We start from the raw sequence: 22678 nt of genomic DNA on the forward strand, positions 1-22678 counted from the left end.
ATACTCTTGCCTCCTTTATCAAAGATAAGGTGACCATATGTGCATGGGTTTATCTCTGGGCTGTCTACCCTGTTCCATTGATCTATATTTCTGTTTTTGTGCCAGTACCATACTGTCTTGACTACTGTAGCTTTGTAGTATAGTCTAAAGTCAGGGAGTCTGATTCCTCCAGCTCCGTTTTTTTCCTTCAATATTGCTTTGGCTATTTGGGGTCTTTTGTGTCTCCATACAAATTTTAAAATGTTTTGTTCTAGTTCTGTAAAAAATGCCATTGGTAATTTGATAGGGATTGCATTGAATCTGTAGATTGCTTTTGGTAGTACAGTCATTTTCACAATATTGGATTCTTCCAATCGAAGAACATGGTATATCTCTCCATCTGTTTGTGTCATCTTTGATTTCTTTCATCAGTGTCTTATAGTTTTCTGAGTATAGGTCTTTTACCTCCTGAGGTAGGTTTATTCCTAGGTATTTTATTCTTTTTGTTGCAGTGGTGAATGGGATGGTTTCCTTAATGTCTCTTTCTGATCTTTCGTTGTTAGTGTATAGGAATGCAAGAGATTTCTGTGCATTAATTTTGTATCCTGCCACTTTACCAAATTCATTGATTAGCTCTAGGAGTTTTCTGGTGGCATCTTTAGGATTGTATGTTTATAGCATCATGTCATCTGCAAACAGTGACAGTTTTACTTCTTCTTTTCCAATTTGGATTCCCTTTATTTCTTTCTCTTCTGATTGCTGTGGCTAGGACTTCCAAAACTATGTTGAATAATAGTGGCGAGAGTGGACATTCTTGTCTTGTTCCTGATCTTCGAGGAAATGCTTTCAGTTTTTCACCATTGAGAATGATGTTTGCTGTGGGTTTGTCGTATATGGCCTTTATTATGTTGAGGTAGGTTCCCTCTATGCCCAATTTCTAGAGAGTTTTTATCATAAATGGGTGTTGAATTTTGTCAAAAGCTTTTTCTGCATCTATTGAGATGATCATATGGTTTTGCTTCTTCAATTTGTTAATATGGTGTATCACATTGATTGATTTGCATATATTGAAGAATCCTTGCATCCCTGGGATAAATCTCGCATGATAAAAGTATATGATCCTTTTAATGTGTTGTTGGATTCTGTTTGCTAGTATTTTGTTGAGGATTTTTGCATCTATATTCATCAGTGATATGGTCTGTAATTTTCTTTTTTTGTAGTATCTTTGTCTGGTTTTGGTATCAGGGTGATGGTGGCCTTGTAGAATGAGTTTGGGAGTATTCCTTTCTCTGCAGTTTTTTGGAAGAGTTTGAGAAGGATGGGTGTTAACTCTTCTCTAAATGTTTGATTGAATTCACCTGTGAAACCGTCTGGTCCAGGACTTTTATTTGTTGGAAGATTTTTAATCACAGTTTCAATTTCATTACCTGTGATTGGTCTGTTCATATTTTCTATTTCCTCGTGGTTCAGTCTTGGAAGCTTATACCTTTCTAAGAATTTGTCCATTTCTTCCAGGTTGTCCATTTTATATGCATAGAGTTGCTTGTAGTACTCTTTTATGATGATTTGTATTTCTGTGGTATCTGTTGTAACTTCTTTTTCATTTCTAATTTTATTGATTTGAGTCCTCTCCCTCTTTTTCTTGTTGAGTCTGGCTAAAGGTTTATCAATTTTGTTTATCTTCTCAAAGAACCAGCCTTTAGTTTTATTGATCTTTGCTATTGTTTTCTTTGTTTCTATGTCATTTATTTCTGCTCTGATCTTTATGATTTCTTTCCTTCTACTAACTTTGAGTTTTGTTTGTTCTTTTTTCTCTAATTCCTTTAGGTGTAAAGTTAGATTGTTTATTTGAGATTTTTCTTGTTTCTTGAGGTAGGATTGTATTGCTATAAACTTCTCTCTTAGAACTGCTTTTGCTGCATCCCATAGGTTTTGGATCATCGTGTTTTCGTTGTAGTTTCTCTCTAGGTATTTTTTGATTTCCTCTGATTTCTTCAGTGATCTCTTGGTTATTTAGTAACGTATTGTTTAACCTCCATGTGTTTGTGTTTTTTATGTATTTTTCCCTGTAATTTATTTCTAATCTCATAGTATTGTAGTCAGCAAAGGTGCTTGATATGATTTCAATTTTCTTAAATTTACTGAGGCTTGATTTGTGACCCAAGATGTGATCTATCGTGGAGAATGTTCCGTGCGCACTTGAGAAGAAAGTGTAATCTGCTGTTTTTGGATGGAATGTCCTATGAATATCAATTAAATCTGTCTGGTCTATTGTGTCATTTAAAGCTTGAGTTTCCTTATTAATTTTCTGTCTGGATGATCTGTCCATTGGTGTAAGTGAGGTGTTAAAGTCCCCCACTATTATTGTGTTACTGTCGATTTCCTCTTTTATAGCTGTTAGCATTTGCCTTATATATCGAGGTGCTCCTATGTTGGGTGCATATATATTTGTAATTGTTATATCTTCTTCTTGGATTGATCCCTTGATCATTTGTAGTGTCCTTCCTTGTCTCTTGTAACATTCTTTATTTTAAAGTCTATTTTATCTGATATGAGTATAGCTACTCCAGCTTTCTTTTGATTTCCATTTGCATGGAATACCTTTTTCCATCCCCTCACTTTCAGTCTGTATGCATCCCTAGGTCTGAAGTGGTTTTCTTGTAGACACATATATATGGGTCTTGCTTTTGTATCCATTCAGCGAGCCTGTGTCTTTTGGTTGGAGCGTTTAATCCATTCACATTTAAGGTAATTATCAATATGTATGTTCCTATTACCATTTTCTTAATTGTTTTGGGTTTATTCATTTATTTATTTATTTTTGGTTGTATTGGGTCTTCCCTGCTATGAACAGGCTTTCTCTAGTTGCAGCGAGCAGGGGTACTCTTCATTGCGGTGTGTGGGCTTCTCACTGCGGTGGTTTCTCTTGTTGTGGAGCACAGGCTCTAGGTGCATGGGCTTTAGTATTTGTGGCTTGTGGGCTCTGGAGTGCAGGCTTAGTAGTTGTGGTGCAAGGGCTTAGTTGCTCCACAGCATGTGTGATCTTCCCGGACCAGGGCTCAAACCTGTGTCCCCTGCATTGGCAGGCAGATTCTTAAACACTGCACCACCAGGGAAGTCCCTTGGGTTTGTTTTTGTAGGTCCTTTTTTTCTCTTGTGTTTCCCACTTAAAGAAGTTCCTTTAGCATTTGTTGTAGAGCTGGTTTGGTGGTGCTCAATTCTCTTAGCTTTTGCTTGTCTGTAAAGCTTTTGATTTCTCCACTGAATCTGAATGAGATCCTTGCTGGATAGGGTAATCTTGGTTGTAGGTTCTTCCCTTTCATCATTGTAATATATCGTGCCACTCCCTTCTGGCTTGTAGAGTTTCTGCTGAGAAATCAGCTGTTAAGCTTATGGGAGTTCCCTTGTATGTTGTTTGTAGTTTTTCCCTTATTGCTTTTAATCATTTTTCTTTGTCTTTAATTTTTGTCATTTGATTACTCTGTGTCTGTATCTCGGCATGATTCTCCTTGGGTTTATCCTGCCTGGGACTATCTGCGCTTCCTGGACCTGGGTGGCTATTTCCCATGTTAGGGAAGTTTTCAACTATAATCTCTTCAAATATTTTCTCTGGTCCGTCCTCTCTCTCTTCTCCTTCTGGGACCCCTATAATGCAAATGTTGTTGCATTTAATGTTGTCCCAGAGGACTCTTAGGCTGTCTTCATTTCTTGTCATTCTTTTTTTCTTTATTCTGTTCCACAGCAGTGAATTCCACCATTCTGTCTTCCAGGTCACTTATCCGTTCTTCTGCCTCAGTTATTCTGCTATTGATTCCTTCTACTGTATTTTTCATTTCAGTTATTGTATTGTTCATCTCTGTTTGTTTGTTCTTTAATTCTTCTAGGTGTTTGTTCTTTAATTCTTCTAGGTCTTTGTTAAACATTTCTTTCATCTTCTTGATCTTTGCCTCCATTCTTTTTCCGAGGTCCTGGATCATCTTCAGTATCATTATTCTGAATTCTTTTTCTGGAAGGTTGTCTATCTCCACTTCATTTAGTTGTTTTTCTGGGGTTTTATCTTGTTCCTTTACCTGGTACATAGTCCTCTGCCTTTTCATTTTGTCTGTCTTTCTGTGAATGTGGTTTTCATTCCACAGGCTGCAGGATTGTAGTTCTTCTTGCTTCTGCTCTCTGCCCTCTGGTGGATGAGGCTATCTAAGAGGCTTGTGCAAGCTTCCTGATGGGAGGGACTGGTGGTGGGTACAGCTGGGTGTTGCTCTGGTGGGCAGAGCTCAGTAAAACTTTAATCCACTTGTCTGCTGATGTGTGGGGCTGAGTTCCCTCCCTGTTGGTGTTTGGCCTGAGGCAACCCATCACTGGAGGCCACAGTGTCTTTGGTGGGACTAATGGTGGACTCTGGGAGGGCTTATGCCAAGGAGTACTTCCCAGAACTTCTGCTGCCAGTGTCCTTGTCCCCACGTTGAGGCACAGCCACCCCCCCACCTCTTCAGGAGACCCTCCAACACTAGCAGGTAGGTCTGGTTCAGTCTCCTATGGGGTCACTCCTTCTTCCCCCTGGGTCCTGATGTGCACACTACTTTATGTGTGCCCTCCAAGAGTGGAATTTCTGTTTCCCCCAATCCTTTCGAAGTCCTGCAATCAAATCTGGCCAGCCTTCAAAGTCTGATTCTCTGGGAATTCCTCCTCCCGTTTCCGGACCCCGAGGTTGGGAAGCCTGACATGGAGCTCAGAACCGTCACTCCACTGGGTAGGCTCCTGTGGTATAATTGTTCTCCAGTTTGTGAGTCACCCACCCAGTGGTTATGGGATATGGGATTTTATTGTGATTGTGTCCCTCCTACCACCTCACTGAGGCTTCTCCTTTGTCTTTGGATGTGGTGTATCTTTTTTGGTGAGTTCCAGTGTCTTACTGTTGATGATTGTTCAGCAGTTACTTGTGATGCTGGTGCTCTTGCAAGAAGGAGTTAGCACAGGTCCTTTTACTCTGCCATCTTGAACAAATCTCCTCAACTGTATGTGCTTTTATGCAGAGTAGAATCCTTTAGAATCTTGTCTTTTTGTCTCCCTTTTGTTCTAAGTTTCACAACGTTAAATGTAGAAAGGAAGAAAATAAGCTTGTAGGCCTCAAGCTGATTCCTAACTTGGAGGAAATATCTAGCTCTTACATGTTAATTTCTCCTAAAATGTTATTTAGAGTTTATCCCAAACTTAAATTGTGTATACACGCACACTATATGTATATACGCACACACAAAAGTGTCATCCGATTAGAGCTGGAATGGACCCTGAAGACAAAATCCATTCCACCTCTTTTGAGAGATCCAGTAGCTGAGGGGCTGAGGTACAACCTTGACTGGTACTGTGTTCTCCTCCGCCTTGCTGATTCCTGGTTCTTTATTAGCCAAAGTATTGGGTTTGCCAAAAAGTGCCTTTGGTTTTTAAGAAAAAATAAAAGACACATTTTTCATTTTCACCAAGAACTTTATTGAACAATGTATTCACCCTTTTGTTCCACTACCTTCTGCCAGTTTTCAGCCAACTTCATAATTCCATCTTCCCAAAACTTTTTATCTTTTTGAACAAAGAACTGTTCCAAGTACCTTTTACAGTCTTCCAGGGAATTGAAAATTTTTTCCATTAACAGAATTTTGTAAAGACTGAAATAAATGGAAATCTGAAGGTGCAATGTCCTTTGAATACAGCGGTTGAATCAGAACTTCCCAGCCAAGCTGTAACAGTTTTTGCCAGGTCATCAAAGAAACATGTGGCCTTGCGTTATCCTGATGGAAGATTGTGCATTTTCTGTTGACTAATTCTGGATGCTTTTCATTGAGTGCTGCTTTCAGTTGGCCTAATTGGGAGCAGTACTTGTTGGAATTAATTGTTTGGTTTTCCGGAAGGAGCTCATAATAGAGGACTCCCTTCCAATCCCACCATACACACAATATCACCTTCTTTGGATGAAGACCAGCCTTTGGTGTGGTTGGTGGTGGTTCATTTTGCTTGCCCTATGATCTCTTCCATTCCACATTATTGTACAGTATCCACTTTTCATCACCCGTCACAATTTGTTTTAAAAACGGAATGTTTTCATTACTTCTAAGTAGGGAATCGCATGTGGAAATACAGTCAAGATGGTCTTTTTCGCTTAACTTATGGGGAACCCAAACATCAAAGTGATGAACATAACCAAGCTGGTGCAAATGATTTTCAACGCTTAATTTGGATATTTTGAGTATCTCCCATGTGGTAAAATGTTGATTGTTCTCAGTTAATGTCTCGATTTGATTGCTATCAACTTCAACTGGTCTACTCAGCTGTGGAGCATCGTCCAACGAGAAATCGCCAGCACAAAACTTTGCAAACCACTTTTGACACGTCCGATCAGTCACAGCACCTTCTGCATACACTGCACAAATCTTCTTTTGCGTTTCAGTTGTGTTTTTACCTTTCTTGAAATAATAAAGCATAATATGCCGAAAATGTTCCTTTTTTTCTTCCATCTTCAATATTAAAATCGCTACACAAAAATTCGCCAATTTTGATGTCTTTTTTTAAATGCCTGCTGATATGACAGCTGTCACATACAATCTAACAAAATTGTTTCGAATGAAGTTAAAGACAACTAAGTGCTACTAGAGCCATCTTATGGAAAAAACTGAACAAACCTTTTGGCCAACCCAATATGTTTAAAATTGGTTTTCAGGTTTGCCCCACAGAAAAGTGTCACTTGAGTAATTATGTTCTCTCTTTTCTACTATTTACTACTGCTTCTTGTGAAACTCATTCACTTGGATGTCTAACAGGCATGAAATTAAAATGTTCCCACCTTCCCAGGAAAGGACTGCTTGTTCTTTGGCCACACATAAGCACCAGAACCTGTTTTAAACCTGACCAAATCAGTAAGTGACAACTTCCCATCAGTACATGAGCTTCTGAGAGCCAGGGAGTAAGCTGGAACACATTCCAGGAACCCCCTTTCCATGGCTAAAATCAATCAGTCCCCCAAAACCCCCACTTATGAAAGTCCACCCGTTCCTGAACTCCTCTGTCAGCTTTGCTTTGAGAGACTAAAGTACAGCTCTCTCCTGCTATAAATTAGTCTTTTCTTTCACATATTGATTGGTGGACTTCTTTGGGCATCTCAAAGCTAACATGCCTAAAATGGGACTTTTGATTTCTCTTACTCAACTTGCCTTCCTTTCAACTTTAGTCTTTCCCAGCTATTAACCTAGTCCTAGCTGCCACTGTCTCTTGCTTGGACCATTGCAGTGGGCTAACTGGGCTCCTGGCTTTGACCCTTGACTCCCTATGGTATGGTGTTCCTAACAGCACATCCAAAATGGTCTTTTCAGAATTTCTGTCCCATAATGTCAGTCCTCTGCTTAAAGCCTTCCCGTGACTTTCCAGAATAAAAAGTCCAAAATCCCTATTCCTATTCTACAAAAGACCTACAGAACTGGCTCCTACCACCTCTGTAACTTCAGCTCCTATTACACTGTCTTTGCTCAGTTTGTTCCAGCCCCCAAGGGCTTCCTTGAGCAAACCAGTGCACTCCTGCTCAGGAACTAGATAACTTAACTCTTTCGCTGTTCTGACCTTGACTCACTCCTCAGTTCACTCAGATGCTAACCGTATCAGAAAACCCTTCTCTGACTCTCCTTAAATAGCATTCTCAGGACTCCCTAAACCCTTAACTTTAGGGTTGTTTTTCTCAAGGTCACCACCTGATGTGCAGTTTTGTTTGTTTGTGTGTGTTATTGGTCTTCTTTCTCTAAATGGTAACCTCTGTGAACACAAGGGCATGGTTTTGTCCAGGCTGTAGTCCTGGGCGTTTAACAGTGCCTGGCTCCCAGTAGGTGATCAGCAAATATCTGAAAGCATTCAGTCTCTGAAACTTTCACCAGCCATGGAGAAGAAACAGCTAGAACAGTCCTTTCTACTCAATATCTGTCTGACTTTTGGGACCAACATGACGAATTGGATGGACCTCTGACTCGGTGTCTCTTCTGGGCCAGGTTTAATTGATGACACTACCCATTAAGAATAGTGGAACAAGTCAGTAAAGATTCCTTGAATACTCACTTATAATTCATTTCTTCACGTTTTCTTATTCCTTTTAAGTTTTACATGTCTATTTTGATGTGAATTTTGCTTTTACAACTATCCAAAAAAATAGGGCTCCGTCGTATGAATTTGAGGTAATATTTATACTGAAACAGGTTTGAATTTCTCCACTTTTAAACTTTTAGTGGAACGTGGTAGTTTTTTGGTGGTGGTTGTTTTGTGCGTTAATGAAAACGGCAATCTAAATAACACCTCCTCTGAAGACGCTGCTTTTTCTGGGTGAGAGCCAGCTGAGGTTGTGACCTCTGGCATTTGCATCAGCCCCTGGATGGAGTTAAACCCAGACCGTGTGACTCTCAGTGCTCAGTCCTGCAGCTTTGTGACTCTCACATCACATACTGGTTTCTTTGACTGCATGGGAAGGTGAAACCCCAACTACCCTTTCTCTTTTCAAATGCTATGTCTCTGGTGGTACCATTTTTCCTTCTCTTTTTTTATACTGATAGCAGAAAATGGCATCTGATGCCTAAAGCGATGTGGCAGGTGGTCGTGGACAAAGGCCGTGGGGCCTGGTCATACTGCCATGTGGTAATAGTCCTGTGAAAGCAGTGGCAAAAGTTCAGTCACAAGAGGGGATAAATATTTGCCTGGTCATGAATCTGCTGCTGTGCAGCTGCTCTATTGGAACACAGCCTCCAGGGAAACACTGTCTTTGCCGACAGACAAGGTTTTCAGAGCTACCTCAGGAGACCCCTCACCACTGTGCAGATCATGCCTGCCCCCGCAGTAGACGTATCTAGGAGCCCCTTTCTGTGCCGGGTGGAGGTGGGGGATGCGGGAGCCCTGGCCTGGGAGTCAGGGCCCAGCTCTGCTACCTATGCGCGCTCTTGGATCCGTCACCTGGCTCCTCCTCAGTCAAATAAAGGCAGCCATCTTTAGAGTCTGTCATTATTATTCTCTGTAATCCTCTGCTTACACTAGACTCAGTGTGTTTCCTAGTCCCCCAACTCTTGACAAACAGAGCTCTATATCACCTTACAGAACATGCCATTCCTCATGAACAGCAGAGCTCCAGCCAGTGAGCCAGGTCCTTGGGTGAGGGGGGAGGTTGAGGGCTGGAAGCCATGGAGGGAACAACTGCTCCTCAGAGGTCAGCGCTCAGAGGGGAGGCCCTGCAGGACCCAGACACCAGGAATTCTATTTACATTTACAACAGGCCAGAATCACATAGAAATATTAATAGCTTTGGGCCACAGTTCCTAAATTGTAGAGCAAAAAAATGCCATTTGCTTGGAACAAAACTTTGAGACTTTTCTGGAACTCTTCATTTGTTTACACTCCTTTTATGGTAAAAACAAAACAAAAACCGTTCCGGAATTCTTTTTCTTTTCTTTTTTTCTTTTAGAGGTGAGAAGAAACAGAACAAAAAAACCTTTTCATATTTAATGTGAAAAAACATTAGAAAGGCCATGGACTTCCCTCATGAAGATTGTATATTCTTAACAGGAAAAATTTCAAGTACACACATATTTGTAGTGTGAGTCATCTTTCAATATGTCCCATGGCTTCTCCTCTTAAATAATGAAGAGCAGCCGGCATTAAACCTCGGGAGGTTACCAGCAGCTGTTGCAACTGGATCATTATTCCTGTTAGATCTTTGGGCTGTACTGTCTGCACTGCACTGCAGGCTACACGCTATCTTTAGCTGACCCGAGCACCTGGAAGGGAGACTAGTCATGCGCCATCCCTCTACTTATGAGATTAAAGGTATTCTCTCTCTAATAGGAGCCTCAGAATAACCACATCCTTACAAGTGTTCCCAGAGGTGATTGTTTTAAATTCAAAATGTACTTCAAATTTGCATTATTTTTCCCAGTACAAGGAACTTAGGATGAAATATAGTGCAGCTTCCCACTGTGGCCTTGGATAATTCTGCCTGGCTGCAGGCCTCAGATGGGTTGAGTCCTGCCTTTATTTTCAGAAGAAACTGAGCTTTGCCTCCATAGCAGAGGTGTCACTGTCGTGGTGCCCTGGCTATAGGAGGGTTGTGATGTTGCTGGTGGCTGTGGCAGGCAGCTCTTGCCAGGAGCCTTGGTGATGGCAGGAGGAGTGACTCCCAGCCAGTGATGTTCTTGGGACATCTTGCTCAACCTCTATTTGCAGAGCCAGGCCTCTGCTGGGGGCTCTAATTTATAAGAAGCAGTCAAACATCCTTGGGAATATAAGGCTACGGGAAAAGCATATTTCCAACTTCCTTCCCATGAGCTAAGTTAGTAGATGGAAGGAACAGTGAGTGGCTCGGGGCGGAGTGTAAGGGGGCTGGGCTGGAGGTGACACCTCCAGTGGCAGGAACCACAGATGTTTGGCTTGCCTTCTAGGAGGGTGTGTCTCGTGTACTCAGGTCTGAGATGGGCAGGTTTGGGACAGAGTTGAATTTCTCAGGATTGTGGAAGAGTCAAAGCTGAATTTCCCACCAAAGGTCAAGGATCAATATCGGACAAGCCAGGCAAGGGTTGGCTTGGGACTGCAGCTCAAATAAATGCTCCACTTGACTAAGGGGCAGATCTTTAAAGTATTGTAACTTTACTGGATGTACAACCAGCTCAGCTGTGGAGGTGGGAGAGGGTAGGAGAAATTATGTGGATTCTAGTCCAAAGTAGCTTCCATTATCTTTCTCTGTTTTTCTTGGCTATGTATGAAATAGCAGACACATTTTGTTTTAGGTTTTTGCTAACATTTGCACCAAGTACCACTGTTGGACTAGTTTGGAGAGCAGTGTAAGACGTGTCACCTGGCAGGGACTAACTTCCGCAGGTGATGCAGGCAGGTCCAGTGCTCGGCAGTGCTCAGACCCCCTTCCTCACCTCAGGAGTCCAGGCTGTGCTGTGTTGGTGGCTTCTGCACCTTGACATACACTTTGGTTAGAACAACTGCATGTGACTGGCCTCATGTCACGTCGGAGGACATCTATATAGTTGTATGGGAGGTTCCAGTGTTAAAAAGTCACACCAAGGCTGCTTCATGGGAAGCACCAAAGGCACAGGCTCCCAGCCCAGCCCAGCCATGTTATGAGAGGGTCAGTGTGTCTGAGAGAGCATGGGTGGGGGCAGTGGAGAGCGGGGGGAATGAGGTCCGAGAGGCAGTGTGGAGGCCGGGTCCTGTAGGGCCTCAGGGGCCGTGAGGACTGAGTGAGAGGAGAACTGTTGGAGGAGGGCAGGGGAGGGTGTTTGTCTCCTTGGCAGACGTGTGAAGATTGAAGTTGGGGACAAAGATGGAAGCAAGAAAGCCAGATGGGAGGCTTTTGCAATAGTTCAAGCAAAAGATAATGGTGGCTTGAACCAGGGTCATAGAAGACGAGGGAGTGAGAAGTTGATCTCAGAGAGACAGCGGTGAGTGGTCTCGAAGCAGGATCTTATTTCCCTGCCCAGGAATTGGAGCTGAGTAGCCTGGATGAAAACCAGGAATCCTAGCCGCTAGTCCAGCAGGGGCTGGAGGCTAGAAGCAAAGTTCCCCTGGCTCTTGCCCCTGTTTGAAAGCAAGAATGATTCAAGGAGGCAAAAACAGGTACGAAGTTTATTATTAGAGACACAGCACAACATGTGGGAGAACACACAGAGAAACAGTGTATTTAGACAGAAACAAAACAGGAGTACACACCTGGAGAGAAAGGGTGTGGGCATCCTCCTGAATGAGGAGTGCAGTAAAGAGGCGGTTAAATCATTTATATGGGGCGGTTCTTCTGGGTCTTCCTTCTCCTCTTGGCCAGTTATCTCGCTTCTTTCCCCACACCTGACCTGTCCTACTGCCCTGCCTGATATGTGTGCACATCTTTTTGCCAAGATGGATTCCAGTGCAGAGGCTAACGGAGGTTTGACAGCACGTGTTATGGGATGATGTTGCCCTTTTTTGACCCCAAAGGAGCCTTCCTGCGCATGTGCAGTCAGGGAGGTTTCCTTGACTTCAGTAGTGATAGATGTGGTCGTTTTATCTCTTTACTCCCCCTCAGAGCTCAGCTCCTGCCACTAGCTTTGTCCTTGGCGTGTCCAGGGAAAACAAAGCTCCAATTTATTCTGCTTGACGAACTCCAGCTGCTCAGCCCAGGGGCCCATCTACCTCCTACCTCAAAGTGGTGGGAATGGGGAGATATTTTAAAGGTAGAGCAGACAGGATGTGCTGAGGGATTGGATGAAAGAGGTGAGGGAAGTAGAGGAGGTGAGAAAACACCCAGGGTTTCGGTCTGATCAACTGGAGGCCTGGAGGGGTGAGGCGTGTTTGTGTGTGGGGACCGGCGGGGCATGAATTCAGTTTCAGACGTGCTAACTGTCAGCTGAGACTCAGGAAGCCATGGGTCCCGGCCTCAGCCTGGGCTCTGTTCCTCCAGGTTCTTGGGCAGAAGCGTCCTCACAGAGTGCCATGAAAGGCCCGTCGCAGTGTTCACTCTCTGCAGCCTGAGTGGCAACACTGGAGCAGCCTGAAAAATTTTCCCAGTTTGAATTTTTTGTACTACTAACTCTAACTGGCACAGAGCAGCTGAGCAGTGAAGTAGAAGCTGCTCACGGAGGCACAGCAGATGGGACGGGCGCTGGGTGTGCCGATGACCCCACCCCAGAGCGACCGGGGTGCCGCGCCGACCACTCTGCTCCCTCGAGCTGGAACCACTGAGCGAGCCGTGCCTGCAGTGAGCCCCAGCCGTGCTGGTGGCCCCTGTGACTCGGGTCGAGGACTGGGTGGCAGCGCCCATGTGAGCGGCTGGGCCCTGGCACCCCGCTCTGGTGTTTTGAGTCCACTTTGCCCGCAGGCCCGGAGAGCAGCAGTGCCTGAGAACTTGCTCCCTCGTCCCTGCTGCAGCCCCGCCCCCCACCACTGTGACAGCCGTTTTGGGAGCAGGAAAGCCAGGGTGCTTGCCTCCGTGGGGGTGGGAGGTCCTTGGAGGTGAGGCTGGCACAGAAGGGCCCTTGCCCACTTGGCTTCCCCACTCCTCACCTCCTGCTCTCCACTCCAGGTGGACTCCCCGGGAGCATGTCCTCAATCACTCACGTGCACACCAGTCTTCATGGAAGAGTCTGCTTCCGGGGAGACTGATCTAAGGTGTAAGAAAATAGTTCATCACGATGTTTCCCACAGGGAGCGCTGAAGTGCCCTGGGGGCTGCAGAGAACCCCCAGGGGTGTCGTGGGATATTTTTAAATTTCAAGGAAAACAGCAATGATACACAACATCTGTCAGACACAGTGCAAACTACTCCAGGTAGTTACAGTTTCCACATTAGATTGTACCGCCTTCCCTTAGATGATGGCTTACTTTTCTGTAGCTGGGTTTTCAGTGGTTACTGTGATAAAAAGCAAGTGCCCTGGGAAAGTCAGGTGGAAGAGGGAATGGAGGTAATAGTGTTAGATCTGATTCCAAGGCTGGAGAAGTTGTTTCGTGTCCACAGGTGCACACACCCCATTAGTAAGTAAATGTGATTAAGAATAAAATAAAAATACTTTTCTTTTAGTGTCTGTGTATTATTTTTTCAAATGGATACTAAGTTATCAGGGTATCAAGTCTTTTAAAGTTGAACCCTTTAGCTATTTCTTTTGGTCAGGGGCTGCCGTGAGTCAGTAAGGGCCCTGTGAACCAAATAATTTTGGGGGCCTCTACTTTGTAGTGACAATGACAGTTTCTATGTGTTTTGCATTAAAATGGGTCAAGTGTTCAAGAATCAAATAACAGTCCCCATTGCAGACTGTTTGAGATAAACTAATGCTCTTCCTTTAGATGTTTTTTATTCTTCTTGCATTGTTCATGAACTGTCACGTTGGCCTTTAAACATGAACGAACATGTTCTCTCTTGTTTTCTTCTTTCAGAGAGTGGGTTGATCGAGCCCCATCTCTTCATTTTCTGAGAGTATTAATTTGTCTGAGACTTCTAATGAGGGATCCATGTTATCAGGTTGGTTGCAAAAAATAAAAATATTTTTTACTTGTTCGAAGATGAAGAAAAACCTGGTGGGCTTTTCTTTGAAGCAGAGCATGGTAACTTTTTTTTTTTCCTCTCTCACAACTCAGTAGTTTCCAAATTTGGGAAGTATCTCACCTGCTGTTTAAAATGATAGGAGAGAGGTGATTTAATGGGGACAAAAACACCTGTATATTTCTACTCTATTACCTATGGGATGAAGTGGATTGAACTTTGGGTCTATGTTTGCATTATCTCCTGGCATTTTAAACCATAGTCAGTTTGGAGAGGTGAACACTTGGCCACACCTTCGAGCATGTTGATGCCAAGCAGCTCACTAGGTCAAAGTCAGCAGCGACAAGTGGGGGCTTCCTCAGGGGGCTCCGGGGGCAGTGAGTGGGAAAGGCAGGGCCTGCAGCTTTGGTAGCTGCTCCAGAGCCATGTTTGTCCCAGAGTCCAGCCTCAGACCCTGAGTTAGAGGTGAGCAAGGGGCCTCCCACTTGTCTCAGAGGAGGTGTCTGCAGGCAGGAATCTCCCCTCCAATCATTAGTTAGTTAAATGTGCAGCTTTAGTTTAGTGCCTCTCAAACTTTAAAGTGCAGAGGAATCACCTGGGGATCTTGTAAATGCGGATGTGGATTCTGTAGTTGTACCCTGAGACCCACGATTCTGCTGAGGCCACTGGTTCATGGCCCACATTTTGATTAGCAAGAACTTAGTGCTTTAGCAGTGAGGCTCTAAAGAAAGGCTTACCTAACACTTCACCTGGATCGTGAAAGTTGTTCCGTCCAGTCTCAGCTGCTAAGATAGCTGCTTTTATAAAGCAGAAGTTCCTAAACTTTCTGTACATCAGGAACACTTGGAAGACTTAAAGATTGCTGGCACCTGCCCCCACAGTTTCTGATTCAGTAAGTTTGGGGAGGGCCTGGAAATCTGCATTTCTAACAACTTTTCCCAGGTGATGCTGATGCTGCTGGCCGGGGGACCACAGTTTGAGAACATGGGCAGAACCACTGCCCAGCCAATTTGGAGAAGCCTCCAAATTGCTTATGAACCATTACTCTTTCTTCTTGCCAGTGTTAAATATCTAAAGAGCATTCTTACTATCCTTATTATTCATACATGCTTCAATCATTTTCACAGATTATTTCTTTTCCTAAGAGGTATCTCCTTTTATGCCCTGTCCTGATAAGCTACTGGAATGCTCAGACCACTCTGAAGCTCTTTTATTTTGGATTCAGTTTTATTGATGAATTATTATTTGAGTCAGAGTAATAATAATAATAATTTCATTACCCCAATAATCATCTTTTCCAAACTTGGCATTTAAAAAAAAAAAAAGTGTTCTGGTACTAGCCAGCTACAGAGCCTGCTCTGATTTGAGTCTCCTGGGATTCATGATGGCTTCAATCTTTTCTTTAGAAGAGTCACTCCCTTCCTCATTCCGTATTCTAAGCTGTCTTTGTGCTGTTCTAGTTTAGCCAACCACAGTCATTTGAATATATTACATACTTCAAATGGCTTTCTGTCCTGATTGCTCACAGTTTTCTGGGAATTTTCCTTTTCTCCTGTGACACGCAGACAGAGCTGTGTGGGCCGCGCATGGTGAGGGTGGGCCACGTGCTGCGCTTTGCCTGGGTCACCCACATGAGCTCCTTGTCCGCAAGTCATTATTAATAGCCCCCTGTACGCCCCACAGGCCTCAGCTTGGGTAAGAACACTGTGTATATAATATTAATATAACTATTCATGGAAGAAGGTGGATTTTTAGCAGAAGGTCTAGTTTTTTGACTTATAGAAGTTAGCAAAATATTTGCCTTCGACATGTTTGCTCAGAGAATTGATGGCCCTTGTGTCATACTCTGCTGATCTTCATCTAAAGTACTGCCTTTCTTAATCTAGTTCTTGATGGGCTGGAACAAGGTTGACTGGATTGCCCTCTAAAGGAAAGAATTCCATGACCTCTTTGCTTATGGGATTTTATGACCAAAACACGTATGAAGCCAAACCTCCCATTGATTTCCAGTCTTTCCATAGAAGGGGGGTGCTCTCTGAATCTCTCCTCCTGGCACTCTGTCCACAAAGAGGAGCAGTTGTTTAACATCTTGAGTTGCCAAGAATTTTTGTCCAAAGTCACATAGCAATGCTGGGGTTTAATATAACCTATGCCAACAAATGTCAGCACGCCTCTGCCCTCGCGAGGCCTTCCCTTCCTCTCTTGGTGAATCAGTACTGCAGGATCCACAGTGGCTGTTCCAGACCATCTCCACTTCTCATACCCAGACCCCTCCTACCCCTGTCATTCTTAACAGATTACAGCATTACCTGTTTTACAGGCAAAACTGAAGCCATCCCAGTAGGAGTGTTCGTATTTTCTTTGTTGCTTGAAATATTCATATTATCATGCACCTTTACGTCCCTTCTTATTTCTGAAGAAAGTCCTCCTCCTTGCCAAGGTTCAGCCTTCCATCTGTTTTCTTTGTTACAGTGTCAGTGGCTCCCTTTCTGTTTTCTTTTATCGTAAAATGCCCTTTTCTTGACCTGCTATCCCCTCAAGCCTTCATCTCACCTTCATCACTGCATTCATTGAAAGGTCAGACTATAGGTCTTGAACTCACTCCTTTTCTTTTACAACTGATGTGTTGTAGAACTTTTCATTGAATATTATGCACAAGGTTCTCTCTGGAAGTCATTTAAGAAGACCATGGTGGGCCATGATCCAGTCGTCATTTCTTGACCCAGAGGCTCCAGTATATGCTTAATGGAGGTTCCAGCAAGAAAAGAGTGGAAGGGATGAAAGAGAAGCCATTTTTAAAGATAAAATTGCTTAGTTTTCCATAATTAAAGGGCAACATATGTTTGGAGATTTCAAGTGTAGTTGGAGTCCCAAGCAGGATAAAGGTAAAAGTCCACCTGGACTCCTTACAGTAAGCTGTCATAGCACGTTGCTTATCAAGGATAAAGGGAAAATCCCTTTTTTTGTTAAATTTATTTACTTATTTATTTATTTTTGACTGCGTTGGGTCTTCGTTGCTGTGCACGAGCTTTCTCTAGTTGCGGTGACCAGGGGCTACTCTTCGTTGCCGTGCTCAGGCTTCTCATTGTAGTGGCTTCTCTTGTTGCGGAACATGGGCTCTAGGTGCGCGGGCTTCAGTAGTTGTGGCATGTGGGCTCAGTAGTTGTGGCTTGCAGGCTCTACAGCGCAGGCTCAGTAGTTGTGACACACGGGCTTAGTTGCTCTGTGGCATGTGGGATCTTCCTGGACCAGGGCTCGAACCCATGTCCCCTGCATTGGCAGGCGGATTCTTAACCACTGCACCACCAGGGAAGTCCTAAGAAAAACTCTTAAAAGCCCCTAAACTACATTTACATCAGCTACAACAATAAAAGGAGAGTGGAGCTGCGTGGCCTTCTCCCCGCTGCCCTTGCACCGCCAGCCTCTCTTTAGCAACCCATACCCTTTGCCACATTTTCTGTTTGCCTTCACTGATCCTGAGAACCTCTAGCTCTTACTCATTACTTTTTCTTTTTCTTTTTTCTGTATTATTTACTTGCTCCTTTTTAAAATTCTGCCTTCCTAAATGTTAACCTTCCCCAAAGTTATTTTCTTTGTCATCTTCTCCCCTATCTTCTGAGCTCTTGGCTTCAACTATCATTTTGTTGTTGTTGTTCTTTGCTCACAAGCACATATCTCCAGCCTCAGACTTTTCCATTCATTTAAGTCCCAAATTTCCAGGTATATGTTGGGCAGCGATCCTGATGACACAGTAGCACAGTGGTTCTCAAGTGTGATCTGGGGACCGTCATCGGTCTCTGAAACTCTTCCAGGGGTCCCACAAGGTCAAAACTATCTTAAAAGTGATGCTACAGTGTTATTTGCCTTTTCACTCTCACTCTCTTACAAGTGTGCAGTGGAGCTTTGTAGAGGCTACAGGATGTGTAATGACGGAACATATGCTTGTATACTCTTGTGTTCTAAAAATTCCTCACTTTTAATGTCTAATATGGTATATATAAGTAGATAGAACCCATGTAAACAGAAGCTCTTTGGGATTCTCAGTAATTTCTAAGTGTGTAAAGGAATACAGATGCCAAAGGGTTAGAGAGGCTGATATGCACAGGACCCTCAGTAACTGCACAGGGTCCTCTTCGTCCTCCCTCTCCTCCAACCTGCAGAATCAGCTCCTGATTCTGTTAATGGCACCACCTTTCCTCCAGACTCCAAGGCAGGAAACTTCTCCTCACCCGCTACGAGCCTTTTAGAAGAGTAGTTACTAATACAACTGGAAAGATAAGTAAAGGTCAGGGCATAGGGGAGCCTTCAACTGAGATGGAGGGATGAGAGGTGTGGAACCCTAACGGCAGAGGCGTGGGTCGTGGGTCAGGGCGCAGCGCTCAGAGCTCACTGCTCTGCTGGCCAAGAGACACAGGAGAGCGTGTCTAAGGGCCCAGATGCTCTGGGCCGCAGTGACATCGTGCTGGACTGACAACAACCAGATTGGTGTTGTAGGGTGCTCCATTGTTCTATATAGTTTTTATCAGTATTATGTTTTTGTATCATTTTTTTTTAAAGAGAGAAAAATTCTGGGAATGGATAGAGCAAGGACATTTGTTCACATGTGGCTCATTGAACTGAAGTTCAGACTGATGGGGACTTTCCCCAGGCCATTAGCCTCAGAAGTCCAGAGCCCAGTCCCATGAGCCTCCAGCCCGTGCCGGGGAGGAGGGCTGAGGTGGGGAAGGGCGCGCAGTCCTGTTTGCTTTTCAGATCAGTAACCAGGACTGCTGAGCCCAGGAGTGTGCGTGCCTCGAGGTCTTCTCTCCCATAGATGCGGGCAGGTTAGAGCAGGCGTGTCCCCGCCGCGCTCCAGTCTCTGTCGGGGCCTCAGGCCTCTGGGAAAGTGTTTGTTTAACAAATGGAGGGTAACTGCTTGAGTGCATTTTCCCCTTATTGTACTTTATAGCAGCGCTTCTCTCACGGTGCTCCACAGGACTTGGTCAGTATTCTGTGAAAAGAAGTGTGCTCTGCCCGGTGATATGTAGGAAAGCTGCACACGGGTTCTCCCACTAGAGACTTACAGTGCACGGCAGCATATTAAAGCTCTGAGGAGTTTTTAATTTTACTGAGGAGTTTTAATCTACGGTAAAATAATTTGTTACATTCTGTTTAACCTACCATTTGATCATGAAATTTTCTTTTTTTTTAAGAATACCTAGTACCACCCAATGCACAGAATAAAATGATTATTCCCAGGAGAGAGTTTGGGAAACATGGGCTTAGTTCCATATTGTTAACATTGATTATTGGATAGATAAATTTTTGTCAAGGTAAACATTTAAAGATGACCATGACTAATCATTTAACCATTATTCTCTCCCTGGTGTCTTCTCCCTCCCAAGCTTCAAATTTAAATTTCCTTTATGTCAGCGATGCCAGATTTCAGTCTGCCCTGGCCTCATTTTTCCCCAGCCTGTTGTTCTTTTGTCACTTGGATACACCACCAGCAACTCAGCATGTCCAGACTCAGTCTCCTTGTCTACCCAGCCTATTCTCCCCTTCCCGGGTTCATCGTGTCCTTGCCCCCAGTCACCCTGGCTCACAGACGGAGATGCCTCCTGCACTCCCTTCCTGCCCTTGGCCCTTTCACGCCCAGTTGGTCACACCACTGCCAAGACAGCCCACCTGTCCACTCCCTTCTCGCTGCCCCTGCCAACCCACAGGGCTTCTCTCCACGCCCCTGCCTCTCCAGTTCATTCTAAGAGTAGAGGGACAATGTGCTCACGGCTGATTCTGATCGGCCCTTGTTCGCACCTTTTCATCAGGCCCGAATGGCAAAGTTCAAATTCAGGCTCATGTCCAAGTCTGAATGGACATGTCCAGTTTATCTCACCCTATTTTTCTAACATTATTCCCAAAGATTCCCTTCATGGTGTTAGGGAGGTGCTTTTCACAGTAATAGAACATCTTGATGTTCTTTCTACGCAACTTCTATGCACCTTTGAGCCTCTTTGTTCTCTTTGCTTGGAATCCCCTTTATTTCCCCCTCTCCCCCCACGTCTTCTCAGCACATCTATCCATCCTTCTAAGCCCATTCAGAGGCTACCATCCTTACAAAGTTTTCCTTAGTCCTCTCAGCAGGCTATTATATGTCCCTTCTCTGCAGCATCACAGCACCTCATGTATAACTTTCTTATAACACTTACCAAATTCTATCTTAAATTCCAGTTATTTGTATATCTGCCTTATGCTTGCTTGCAGCTCAGTGAAGTCAGCCTCTGTCATCTACATATTTGTGTCCCCTTCAGAGCCTAACCCAGGGATCTTACCTAACAGGAATGAAAAAAAAAATATTTGTTGAAAAAATATAAGTGGTTTTAAAATGTTATTTTTATCTTTATATGTATAAAATTTCCGCCATAATTAACGATAATGTATACAATATTCTTACGTTCTTTAATTATAGCTCTTCTAAAGTGAATAGCAATCATGGGAATTCAAATTAATAGGTGGTCGTAGAATGATTTTTAATTGAGTTATAAATGTACCTTTATTCTTAATTTAAACAAGTGTATGTTGCTTCCAAATTCCCTTCACACAGAATAAGGAAACCTTGACCCAGGAGGCCTTGAGCCCCTGAGCCTTTCCTCAGCTGCCCACTCAGCTTCCGGGTAGAATGAGATGGCGCCCCCACAGTCACGTACTCATTGCCCTGAATTTTCCAGAGTTGGAATGTTGGCTAATGTTTGTATTTCAAATAACTCCCTTGTGTGCAGAGAAAGTAAGGAGAGAGGTGTCAATACAGAGTTACACAGGTTAGCCCACCTGAAACCCATTAACCCCAAGATAAATGTCAGTGTGGGTAACCTGAGAGCATCGACTGTTAGGAGAGCTCCAAACCAGTTCTTTTCACAACTCCAGCCTCCCAGCACTCTCTCTTTTAATTAGCACTTTTCAGAAGTTTCATGCAGTGCCTTGTTATTGGGAATTGATTTTAAAGACCTATATCTGAGGACATTTTGCAATGATTATCCTTACATTAGTTTAGGGTATGGGTGTAATAAGACCATAAGCCACATCATTTTAAGGAGAAGCCCTGTCGTCTAGTCTACTAGAGCAATGCTGCTCAGATTTTATTGGGCGTGTGAATTACCCAGGGATCTTGTTGAAATTCATAGTGTCATTCAGCAGGTCTGGGGGGAGTAGGAGATTCTGCACTTCTAATCAGCTCCATATAATGTTTTTGCTGCTGGTCCATGGGCCACACTAGGCAGAGGCCTAGAGGAAGGTCCTGGGATTCAGTGATGCTGGATTCTTATCCAGGCTCTGTCACTTAGGCAAAATGGTTTACCATTCTGGGTCTTAGTTTTCCTACTCTGTAATATGAGGGTGTTGAAGGGAATGATATCTAACAGCTTTTTCCAGCTCTAACATTTTATGATGACATGAGAGGAAGTAAAAAGAATTAGGAGGCAGGCTGCAGTTCTGAGCATACTTACATTCTCTTAATCTCAACCCAACTTTCTTTCATATTTATTAATAACTTATCTTAAATATAGTATGACTGGCGAACATTAAAGTTTTCCATATTTATGTTAGAATGTGGGCCTTAAAAAAATAATTAAAACTCATAACTTAATAAATAGATTGCATGTAAAATATATTCCCCCCACCACTCTCATCTTTCATGTGTGTTCTGTTGTTTTTATTTTATCAGGAAATGCTCCATAGCTTGGGTGGGATTGAAAACCTAGCTCAGGTAAGATTCCTTTTGTGGTGGCTGGTTTTGCCTTTCTCTCTTAGGCAGAGATTACATAGGTGTGTGACAGAGGATGTCTTTCTTACCTTAGCTGCCTGCCAAGGAGAGGAGCAGGCAGGGTTGTGAGTGTGAGCATGAGGCAGGATACACACAGAGCAGGGAGGGACTCGTGACATTTTCTCTTGGCTGATTGGGCTCACTTTACCCAGCCTGTTGAAACAAGAAAGTTCTATCAATATAAGAGGTCACCTGTCTTTAGTTAGTAAAGAAAATAAATAGGTGTTGTCTGGCAGGCCCCAGGCCTCAGCACTGCACACACCAAATGGTGGGAGAAAATATTGGTTATGAAGATGTTCATAACTTTTTCACACAAAAAAGAATTGCTGTGCTCACTAAAATATTAAAAATAAATAACAAAGTGAGGAATGATCTTGACTTCATTTATTTTTCTGCTTTGGTAACTACTGAGGGAAGGTAAGGAGGTGAATATATATGCTGAGACAGTCCAATGTTTGGGCTTATTAATACAATAAAATAAAATTTCCAGGCATGGAAACAGTTGAAAAAGCCCATTCTCCTGAAATCTATACCATGTATGGAAAGAATAATTTTCATAATAAACCCGTGGCCCTGCAAACTCATTCTGAGTTATTAATGGATGATTAATTTTAATGGCAATTTAATATTAAATCTATTTTATTATTTTTTTATTCTTGGGAAATTGATAAAACATATCTTGTTTTTATTTTTAAGAAATTTTTTAATTGGCTAGAGGTTTAGCTCATTTAATGAAATAATCTTTAATAAAATTATATTGTAAAGGATCTTTTTATCCATTTTACTTTCATTAAAATGTCAGAAATTTATGTGTGTTTCTCTGAACTTATTTCTTATTACAATCAGTCATCCACAGTGAGGGATTATTAGACTACCCCA

At 43.2% G+C, this 22678-nt stretch overlaps 1 protein-coding gene across 10 annotated transcripts in view; it reads left to right on the forward strand.

The window, feature by feature from the left end:
• NEK10 (NIMA related kinase 10) overlaps nucleotides 1-22678 on the forward strand; it is a 325496-nt gene that overhangs the window by 47956 nt on the left and 254862 nt on the right. For 9 of the 10 annotated variants that reach the window (XR_014232504.1, XR_014232505.1, XM_082346463.1 and 6 more), the window contains 2 exons: nucleotides 13896-13980; nucleotides 21701-21742. Coding sequence is in view for 8 of the 10 variants with exons in the window: in XM_082346463.1 (XP_082202589.1) it covers nucleotides 13896-13980; nucleotides 21701-21742 (127 nt within the window). In the remaining 2 variants the exon portion in view is untranslated. The other variant, XM_082346471.1, reaches the window with a different exon arrangement.

The sequence above is a fragment of the Balaenoptera borealis genome (genome assembly GCF_965194805.1).
Source record: "Balaenoptera borealis genome assembly, chromosome: 12".
In the NCBI taxonomy this organism is placed as follows: domain Eukaryota; kingdom Metazoa; phylum Chordata; class Mammalia; order Artiodactyla; family Balaenopteridae; genus Balaenoptera; species Balaenoptera borealis.